This window comes from Schistocerca serialis, chromosome 2 (genome assembly GCF_023864345.2).
Source record: "Schistocerca serialis cubense isolate TAMUIC-IGC-003099 chromosome 2, iqSchSeri2.2, whole genome shotgun sequence".
NCBI classification, from domain to species: domain Eukaryota; kingdom Metazoa; phylum Arthropoda; class Insecta; order Orthoptera; family Acrididae; genus Schistocerca; species Schistocerca serialis.
In genome coordinates, this window is record NC_064639.1 from 1,058,367,748 (window position 1) to 1,058,378,720 (window position 10,973).

Consider the following 10,973-nt stretch of genomic DNA (forward strand, 5'->3'; position numbering starts at 1 on the left):
ACCAGAAGCAAGATCTAAGCAGTCGGTTTGCCCATTGGCAGAAGGTGAAGCACACAGGCCGAAACTACAGGTATAAGTAACGTTTCTACAGCAGCTGACAGTATACATAAAAATGTCCTTTACTAAAAATACGGTGTAACTGATGCAAGACTGATGTCACTTAATAACCACATTTAATACGAAACTTTAATCTGTCTCATTTTTAAAGAGATGTTCCACCTTGCCTGTAAGATTTGTGATTCCTACAAGATTCCCTATGAGGTGGACTGGGATAATGGGAAGAGAGCTTTGTTGTACTTAAGAACTGTTCGTGTCGACCCTGAAGTTGCTTCGACCAGCGATCCCCTCATCCGACGCCGGCGGCAGTCGGCGCGCATCTGGCTGCTCCGGGCGTCGCGACGCGGGGCTCGGGGCCCGCCCCACCCCCACCTGTTTTGTAACGCGGCCGCGACGCAGCCGGCGCTGTGCGCAGGCGCCAGCCCAGGCGCCGCTCCATCCCTTCCCACGGGGCCCACCGTCTGTCGCCATGGCAACGGATGAAGTATTAAAAGGCAGCGCGCGGGCGCGCTCGGCTCCAGTTAGCCTGCCGCCTGTGTCCTGTGTGCTCTTCGGATTGCCTGAAGCAGCAGACCGAGCCAGCGCTACCTGCCAACTACCACTGTCAGCCCGCCGGCGTCAACTCAGCTGACTGACGGGTGCCCGGGAATTCGTCGTGAATTCGTCACACCACAAGCCGATCACCATCTCGTCCTCAGCGATTCATTTGTAAGTAGCAGCTTCAGGCAGTTTTTTCACAGAACGTTATTACTGTTTGTGCTACTTGATTAGTATAGCAGCGAATACACCTCTGTACTCAGTTTATTTAGTTAATGATGTTATGAGCTGTGACAAGTCCACAATTCGCTTCTTGATAGAACAATATAACTAACTGTTTAGTCTCTCAGCCACTGTACAAATTTTTCGTGGCTGAGTAGTTTTCAGTAGTGTATGAAGTATCAGGGCTAATTGGTAACGAATCAGTGCGACGTTCAGATCTATTAAAATTGTTTTAATTGTTTTTTTTTTCATACAGTCTCAGTACGTTTTAAATCAAAAGCAAAGGTTACTTTATTCATACGTTAAATTCCATTGTTTTCGTCAGGCGCTTACGATGTTGTTGCTAATAATGTAGAACATGTAAAATACTATACTCACTAAATGAAGGGTCGGTGTTTTCTTTAGATGTGCAGTTACATTGCTTTCTATGGGCACTTTCTCCTTGTTTTGCTAGTAATGTAAAACATGAATTTCGCCAACCATAGTGTGGGTGCCTTTACTGACGCCCAATAATTCCATTGCTGTCTTTGGGCACCCTGTTTTACTAGTAAATTAAATATACGAGGCTTGCAAACTTAAAGGAGGTTTCACAGCTGACTGTTTGCGTGTTTAAGCCTTTGTCTGCATCTTTATTTGTATGAATTAACCTTTGTCTGCTGAAATTGTTACAATGAGTACGTGATTCTAAATCATCAATTCTCACATCTGTCTTGGAGCGTAAAGCGGTGTGTTATTTTATTTTTCCAAGGCCAGTTGGCCACGCTTGTTTTCCCGGCGCTAACCGGATTCTGCGTTGTTCCTCCGCAGGTGCTGCGCCATCCCATTCATCAGCATGAAGACAGAAGAGAAGAACGCAGCTCCGCGCGTCAGAATCGCGGTGCTCGGCCAGGCCAACGTGGGCAAATCAGGTGGGTGTCTACACGAAACGACAACACACTTCCTTCTCTAACTGTACTGTTAACCACAACCATTTTTGCAAAGTTATATAAAAACCAGTAGTTGACTCTGAAATTGGTTACTGTACGACTATTTTACAAATAATAAGTGGATTAAAATTTCGAGCTAATGATTACACTACTTCTTGTTGTTGCAGCCCTGACGGTGCGGTACCTGACCAAGAGATACATCGGCGAGTACCGGTCTGATACAGGTGAGTGAGTAAAGAAATACTGTGCTACCGAATTCCAAACTTGCAATAAATTAATCTGTTCTATCGAATACATAAAAATTTCCACCAGTTCCATTATGAATTAATTACCTTCATTCGTTAGTTATAGCTACAGTAGTTTCCATAAAAGTGTTTTACTTCTAATATTTTTGAAACTGAAAGGTGTATTACTGTTTGCTAAGTTTTACGCCACTTAAGGCACGGCGCTGAATCGCAACAAGAAATAATTATATTGTTTTATTCAGAAAGAATCAAATATTTACCTTCTTAAGGCTATGATTAAGTTCTTTGATTACCTTCACAAGACTTAGCGTGTGTTACAGTCAATCATGAAATGTAGAAGTACATACGGTTTTATTAATATGTATGCATTTGCAATTAAGCCCACTATCTTTACCAATTTTCAGAGTATAATTGTATTTAACGTTATCAGACGGAAGCTAACAGCTTCGTAGAATACCTATTCCACCTTACATATACTTTAGTCTAAACTTGTTACAACAACGTTTTTCTCTCCTTGTTACAGATTTGTTGTATCGCCAGACAGTTACGGTGAACAACGCACCAATTGATGTCGAGATCGTCGACATATCTGGTGAAACGGTGAGTTGCGACACTCAATTATACTTTGTAATCAGCAGTAATGAGTCATTCAACATGAACATTTTTACTTTAAAGCGAAATGAAAAGTTTTTATGTCTTGATCGTATTGTAGAGTTGTACGATCAATGGTTTCGCGGAGTTTACTGATTCGTTTGCCTGTCCTTGTTGCAGACCGACAGCCCGCTGCCCGTGGAACAGGTGGAGTGGTCGGACGCGTGCGTGCTCGTCTACTCCATCACGGACCGGCAGTCGTTCGAGTACGCCCACACGGCTCTGCAGCGGCTTCTCAAGACCGGCCGACCCACCACTCTGCTGGCCAACAAGGCAGACCTCGAGCACCTCAGGCAGGTCAGTACTCCAGTCTACTGCACTCTACCCTCCAGGTCGGTGTCTAGCTTAGGCCTAAGCTAGACACCGAACTGTAGGCACTGTTCTCCTCTGACAGTATAGTGTTTCCTTTTCTGTAGCAGGAGATTACTTGAAATAATAATAACTATAACCAACATAAAGAACAACCTTTACAATTAAATTATGATGGACAGTAATATTCAGTAAAATAGTGGTAACAGGACTTCCATTTATGTAGTGAAGAACAATAAGAAAGATGAGATACTTGTGCTTACCATGTTACTGGTGAAAGTCAGCACTTATTCTTGTGAAATGATCGCATGGAACCTTGAACGGCTAGACCATTTTAACCTCAATAATTTTCAGTCTCCGTGGATACAATTTTACCTGAAAACTTGAATTTCTCCCGCCATATCGAAAATTCAGATAACTTATGCGAAGGCAACCAGCTAGCGTCTTTGACAACAGCCGATATTTCGACAGGTGAACAATGTACATTGTCGAGGGACAGGTGAGACTAGAAGTCTTTATGTGTGGCCATGCCCAACAATCTCTCGTTTAAATGATGGCGCATTCATTTGTCGAAACAGCGACTGTTGTTGAGGATGTTACCCGTCGGCAATTGGCTTAAGAGTGCCTTAAAACACCCCTTTGTGGCAGGACTTTCACGTAAATGGTGACTCCTCTGATATTATGAAGCATCTTCAGCCCAAGAAGTACACAGAAGCTGCTCAGAATTACTTGTCACTTGAAATATCTGTAGTTGTTGAAGATTCTATGCAAGGATTTCACTGTAACAATTTTTATTGTTAGTAGATGCTATGTACAGTGCGTTAATTACGTTCACAATTAGAAGATGACTGTAATCGATATAACAGCTGAGTATGATCCTTCAAGTCGGGGGGGAGGGGGGGGGGAGACTTCTAAATCAAAGATAATGTTAAAGGGCTCGTAACATACATATAGACACCCTCATATATCCGGAAGAATCCTGCAGGTTCGCTTGATGGAAATGTCTTCAGACGAATGACAGTTTCTGGTGATAGATGTATTACACCCACACTGTCATAAGCAGCCCCGTATCTCAACAGTCCAGATAATGTTGCCACCGTCCAGATGATTTACGCATCGCTCAAGGACTGTTATGTTAGCCCGCTTGCGGTGTTTGGGTTTCCGGCAGGTTCGGCTGTACCTGGACTCGCCCGACCTTCGGGGCTCTATGAATGTGCGGCCCCGGCATCTGAACCCCCTCCCCATCTCCCTCCCTCCCTCCCTCTCTTCCACTGAGTCTCCTCCCCACCACAAGACTTCTGTGGCGAAGGCGCTCGGCCAGTCGTTATTTTTGGCCCCCGTGCGCTGGCTGGTCGGCCCTCGTCAGTGCCTCGCGCATTCCGTCGCAGCCAGACTCTTGTCTTAACGGCAGCTTTTACTCCAGTCACATAGCAGTTCGGTACTCTCGTGAGTTTAAGCCAGATTTCAGAGGGCTACATTATCAGTTATCGCTAGTAAATACGTCGCAATACACTGACAGAAAGGACTGCTTTCCGGACTGCACTGCATGACATTCCTTGAACTTTAATAGCTTCTTACCGAAAATACCGGTTTATTGTGCGTAGTTGTGCATAGTGCGGAATTAAAGAGAAGTCCTGACGTAACTGGAGTGGGATGTTTAATAGTGCGCCATGAGCTCTAATAAAACATCTCGATATTGCAAGGCTGCTCAGGTAACAGAAGGAAGAAAATAAATTTAATTCGCTAAATTATCGGCCCATGTCGATAACCAACACGAAATCGACGAATACAGTTCACTTGAAGCACAAATGACTCTCTGTTCACACAGGAAAATGAGCAGTGTAGAGAGCGAATTTTAAACTGGTTCAACATTTTTGGATATCCAAGAGCGTTTGACACTATTCGTCACAGGCGATTTGTAATCGAACTGCAACCCTATGGATGATAGTCTCAGCTGTGTGGATAGGTCCGTGATTTTGTACCAGGAAGGTCACAGTTAGGAGTTATTGGCGAAACTGAAGTCATACCTGAGGTTCCCCTTGGAAGCGTTAGAGATCCTCGGCTGTACAATTCCCGTTCCTTACCGTCCAGTAAGGCCATCAGAAAAGCAAAACAAATTACAAAGTGATTTCGATCAACTCGAATTGGAACCATCTCACGGGAAATGTTCTGGAGAAAGGGAACCGAAGCGTACATTTTATTGGCAGAATACTTATAAGGTGAAACAGGCCTACTATAGAGACTACCGACACACCATACTGGATGAACTTCTCTGACCTATTCCGCTATATTGCTTCGTGATATGAGTGTCCTTGCAGATAGGACTGACGGAGTACATCTAATAAGTACAAAGAATGCTAGATCATTTTGTATTGTCGCGAAGTAGCGAACAGAGGGTCACGGATAAGATGAGATAGTGTAAGTGGTAACCTCTAAAACAAAGGCGTTTTCTTTGAGGCGAGATATTTTCACGAAACGTCAATGACTATGAAGTATTAAAAGCTATAGCAATCAGATTCAATGATGTTTTTTGCATCTAGGTTTCGTATCTAGGTTTCGTCACTGTGTGACCATCTTCAGTGCAGAAGATGTAACTTAAAACATTGTAGACACTTGTATATGCACATAGTCCCTACTGAACTGTTCATGTCAGAGGTTGAATTCATCCACGCATGCGCTCAATCTCTGACATGGATACTCCATTTGGGACTATGTTCATACACAAGTGATTTTTTTTGTTTTAACCTACATTTACTGCACTGAAGATGGCCACAAAGTGACCGAAATCTAGATATGCAGCAAATACCATTGTAACTGATTGCTGAACCCTTTACTGTTTGTTATTAATACAGTCGCTGGGCACATAACGCTCCCTAAGGAATCAAACCTGATTCAATACTATTTTTTTTCTTTGAATGGCGAAATATCTTCTTGAGTCCCACGTACATAGTGAGAAAAACCATCATAATAAAATTAGAAAAAATCAGAACTCAAACGAAAAGACTTGGGTATTTATTATTCCCTCGTACGATTGCACCAAAGGTAGTGCAACAGTAGAAAAATAAAAAACTGTTGAGGCTTTCGTGGCCTCTTGTTAACGTGTTGCCTCCTGGCTGTCGTCTCGGGATTTGGAGTCGATATTTGTTAATTGATTTTTCCTACGTTTTGCCACAACGGGTGGCTAGCAGTGTCAAAGATTCACCTCCCAGTATGCCACTGGCAATGGAGGGTGAATATTTGAAAATGCTAGCTACTTTCACTGGAAAAACGGCTGTAAACGAACTAAACAAATGTCGGCCAAGGCTCCCTAGACGAAGTGCAACATGTATATACTATAGAAAAATAACGAAATTGGAAATTTCGCTTTTATTTACCTGACCATTAGTTTCGGGATAGAATCCATCTTCAGATCATCCACACAGTCAAAATGGTATTTCGCAAAATATAAGAACTATATACATATATATTCATACAACAAAACTGGAAATGGACGCTTAAAGAGGATACTCTTCATTTGCACTTGGTTATACGTGTATGTTTGTTATCCTGACATGGTTCTCATATTTTGGGAAGTACTATTTCGATTATCTACATGATTTCAAAATGGTTCCAGAAAAAAAGCTAGTCATAAAGTAAATAAAAGTGAAATTTTCAACTTTGGCTATTTTTCTTTGTACTGATAACACAAAATGTTGACCTGTAATTAATCCGTCATGCTGGAAGTTCGTTTGTATAAAGATAGTCTGGAAGTGTTTGCATGGACATTATACTGGATATTTAAGTGAGAATTGAGAGTAATCATCTAGGTGTGCATCAGACACGAATATCCTCAGATAGTCATCGAGCAGGTGGCAAGATAATGAGATTTCAAGCTCTGTAGAACAGTCCACATGGAATTAATGAGGTTGAAACGTGTAAGATGTTGCCTCCAGAGTAATGAATACCTGACCATACTGCGTTAGAAGTGTGAAAATGCTCTAATTAATCGAAAAATGTTCAGCCTGAGGATGTATTTTTTAATGTTCAGTAACTGTAGTTGTTTATATGGAAATAACTAGCAACCAGCTGCATGAAAGAAATTTAACTTCTTAACCTTGCCCTTTCGGTCAATTAGTGCCCTTCTTCAGAAGGTTATACCTATCGCATTATTTACGAGTGTCAACAACAAGATGCCCACAGTACAGTGCCGTGCCCATGTGGTTCATGCTGTATGCATGTGATTGTTGACACTAGCAAATAATGTATCATTTCCGGACGAAGGGTACTAAGTCCGAAACTGGTTAAGAAATTAAATTTCTATTACGCAACTAGTTGCTGATTATTTAGATGTACATTTTCGACTATACGTTTGGTTCAATGTCCTGTAACGCAAAATTATGTGGTTGTGTTGCAGGTGGAGGAGTCTGAAGGGCGCAAGGCCGCCTCCGAGGGAAGCTGCGCCTTCTACGAGGTGTCCGCCGTGGACAACACGGCCGGCCTCTACCAGGCGTTCGACTCTCTGCTGGCCGAGTGCCGCGCAGCGCAGCAGCACCAGCCCAAGGCGCGCAAGTTCTCCGTCTCCAAGATGCTGGGCACTCTGATCGGCTCCGCGGCGGGCAAACAGCACCCGCCCCCGCTGCCCGTGGGCGGCGGCACCGTCGTCGAGTTCCACAAGTCGGACCTGCACCGCACGCGCGTCCTCAGCCGGCGGCCCAACTTCGCGGCCACCGCCTCGCTGTGACTCTCCCGGGGGACGGCCGCCGGCGGCGGCCACTCTTGAACCTTTTCCGGCTGTCCGGTCGGCCGAGCGGTCGACTTCGGCCTGCCAGTAGCTGCGCGGCGCTGCCTGCGGGCAGGGTCAGCCCTCGCGACGCCCCCTGCGCCAACCGTGCGGATTCCGATGCGAGGGCCAGCCCTGCCTAGCGTTTTGGTTCTCCCTCACTCCGCCTTGGTTTTTTAACGGTCTGAGAGGGTAAGGAGAATGTAGGAGTAGCGTTCCCTAGGCGTACAGTGGGAAGAAGAGCAAGAGGATAACGGGAAATACCAACTTCACCCTCTTACGGGCTGTTCCCTGAAGCCTCTCCCACACGTACCCTACTGCTCGTATGACGTTCTGACGAAGGCCTCATATGTCAATTTTGTCGAATGTTTTACATTCGTTGCCGTCACTTCCAAATGAAAACAAGTGGCACTTATATTTTTCTCTTCTAGTATTTACATTCCATGATATACTCAACAGTCTTTGGATACAAAACAGGTGTCTTATTTATCCTTTGTTTTGTACAGTATGGAAACATCAGATACTGCGACACTTGATAGATATCGGGTCTAATTTCAAATCGACCGCTGTCTACGCCTAATTTTATCAGTTACTTCTCAACAATAATGAATAACAAGTACGGCCTAAGAGTCTGAATGGTTGTGATTACTGTATATTTGTGCCAAATATTTGAGTATTAGTCCTATTAAGTCCACCTTTTGTTATAAGTTGTTTCCTGCCTCCTCTTGATATTGTAACTGACTAATGAAACTTGCAACACATCCTTAAAATATAGATTGCATACTTGAAAATCCCATTACCTTGGAAAAAATGAACTCTCATATGATGTTTAAAGCAGATAGTAGAAATGGACTTCACTATATTCGGGACAGGACTGACATAATATCCCTAGAAATACATTCCGTAAGTCAGTAGGAAACAATTTGTATATATTTGTGTATATTAATAATAAGGAGAAAAATTCTCTGTAATGAAATGTCATTTTAGACTGTGTTTAATTAGCAGTCAGTAAGAAACCTCTGATAATGCTTTATGAACTGAATACTGTTGTTATTTTGGAATGAAATTAGGTATTGATTCTCATGTATTGATGTTAAGAACGATTTGTTTCGAGAGAAAAATTTCCGGAAGCTCTTTTAAAATCTATGATGTTGGTGATCTACAGCTAACAATAAGTTATGATAAACAATTACTACTATGATTTAAGTAGCTCTTTTACCTCTCAAGCAAGTCGTTCTTTGTAATAAACTCACTTGGTGGTAACAGAAAGTCAGTGTAAGTTAATATCAAATTGAAAGTGAGATTGAAGTATATACACAAAATTATCTATAAGATGGCTGTGATTTTTCTAAGTGTGTTGTATTTTCTATAAAGTGACTTTTTATGAAAATAAAAATAATTAACAAGATGTTGTGTCTATCACCATTTCTATTAATATTTACCCCTAATCCCTTGTGCCATTCAGATATTTTCTTATATGTCGATCTCTCTCGTTCCTTTTTGCGAATCCTGTTCAGATGAAGAATCGTAGGATACGGTTAATACGACCACTGCAAAGTGTAAATGAGGCACTTCAGAAACAGTGAAGTTCATATGACATTCACCTCTCTCTTTCCTTTTTGCGAAATCTGTTCAGATGAAGAATCGTAGAATACGGTTAATACAACCACTGCAAAGTGTAAATGAGGCACTTCAGAAACAGTGAAGGTCATATGACATTCACTCGCCTGAATTTTAATCACATAACGAAAAATTTGTTCCTACAGCGATTCATATTTCAACTTATGTTTCTGGTTTACGACATGTAAAACACACACCATCGTGTTCAGGAATGGAATAAGCACCAAAACAATTATATCACTGAAAAAGTTTTGTCATCTTGCAACTTCCTTTGCAAAGGCATATTTAGGTCACTAATGAAAATGCCATGTAGTTGATAACAAACGATACTCTGTAAGCTGATAAGCAGCAGACTTCTTCTAAACTAATGACCCAGTAAGAAATGAGATGAATATGAGAAACATACATGTTAATACGGAAATGCTTTCATAGAAATGTAAAGTTACCCAAAAATATTTTTCCTTGTTTCAGTAACTGGCGTTTTGTAATGGAATAAGAACAATTTGAATGAGAATGCAATTTGCGTTAACCACAAGTAATTATGAAGAGAAAAATACTTTCTTTCTGTTGGTGGTATCACGATGCCACTATTGTGTAGGTTTTAGAGCTGATTAGTTGCAGTGATGAAATTAATGAATACCATGTAAACAACCAGTTATGACACACGTCCTTCGTTTAATTGTACAATCAGTGTCAGTACCCACATGGTATTACGCTACAAAAACAAACTAATCGGGTGAGAGAAGAAAGGAAAGGCCAAGAACTTAACATTAGTCGGAAACACTTTGGATGTAAGCGTGGATGTGAGCAAGAAAATTACAAAACAATACAAACCACAATGTTAGCACATTTGTAGTGAGAATCGAGTACTACACAGGCCACGTCATTGGTGAATAAATAACATTAGGAGTAATGCTCTGTAAAAGAACAGGTTGGTGCTGTGGTAGGACACTGGAAACGTATTCGGGGGGTGATTGTTCGAATTCCCAATTAACTTCCCTGATTTGGAATTACACGGTTACTCTGATCAGAAAGGGTGGGTGTGGCCGATTCCTTTTCCATCTCTTCGCAATACAAGCTTGTGCTCCGTCTCTAATGACCATGTTTCAAATGGCTCTAAGCACAATGGGACTTAACATATGAGATCATCAATCCCCTAGACTTAGAACTACTTAAGCCTAACTAACCCATGGACATCACACACATTCATGCCCGAGGCAGGATTCGGACCTGCGACCGTAGCAGCAGTGCGGTTCCGTATAGAACCGCTCTGCCACAGCGGCTGGTTAATGACCATGTCTTTGATGGAACATTAAACATTAACTTTCCTATCATCACATTCCATGTGGCATCACACACTTTATATCCTTTCATACATGCGTGCAGGGTGGCCAGGAACGGTCTGACTAAATTCTACATTTACATCTACATGTATATTCTACAGCCGGGAGAAGTGACCGCGCGGTTAGAGGGGCCACGTCACGGATTCAAAAAATGGTTCAAATGGCTCTGAGCACTATGGGACTCAACTGCTGAGGTCATTAGTCCCCTAGAACTTAGAACTAGTTAAACCTAACTAACCTAAGGACATCACAAACATCCATGCCCGAGGCAGGATTCGAACCTGCGACCGTAGCGGTCTTGCGG

At 42.3% G+C, this 10,973-nt stretch overlaps 1 protein-coding gene across 1 annotated transcript; it reads left to right on the forward strand.

Moving 5' to 3' along the window:
• Positions 1-591: 591 nt before the first annotated feature.
• LOC126456696 (ras-related and estrogen-regulated growth inhibitor-like protein) lies at positions 592-9,073 on the forward strand. Its single transcript, XM_050092434.1, has 6 exons — positions 592-765; positions 1,624-1,724; positions 1,910-1,966; positions 2,511-2,587; positions 2,759-2,935; positions 7,341-9,073. The coding sequence occupies exons 2-6, from the start codon at positions 1,649-1,651 to the stop codon at positions 7,665-7,667; spliced, it is 714 nt and encodes a 237-aa protein (XP_049948391.1). The 5' UTR covers positions 592-765; positions 1,624-1,648; the 3' UTR covers positions 7,668-9,073.
• The last annotated feature ends 1,900 nt before the right edge of the window (positions 9,074-10,973 follow it).

Coding starts and splice junctions, on each gene's coding strand:
- LOC126456696 (XM_050092434.1), top strand. CDS start 1,649: ATGAAGACAGAAGAGAAGAACGCAGCTCCGCGCGTCAGAATCGCGGTG. Junction 2,588..2,758: donor TCGACATATCTGGTGAAACG/GTGAGTTGCGAC, acceptor TCCTTGTTGCAG/ACCGACAGCCCGCTGCCCGT. Junction 2,936..7,340: donor ACCTCGAGCACCTCAGGCAG/GTCAGTACTCCA, acceptor GTTGTGTTGCAG/GTGGAGGAGTCTGAAGGGCG.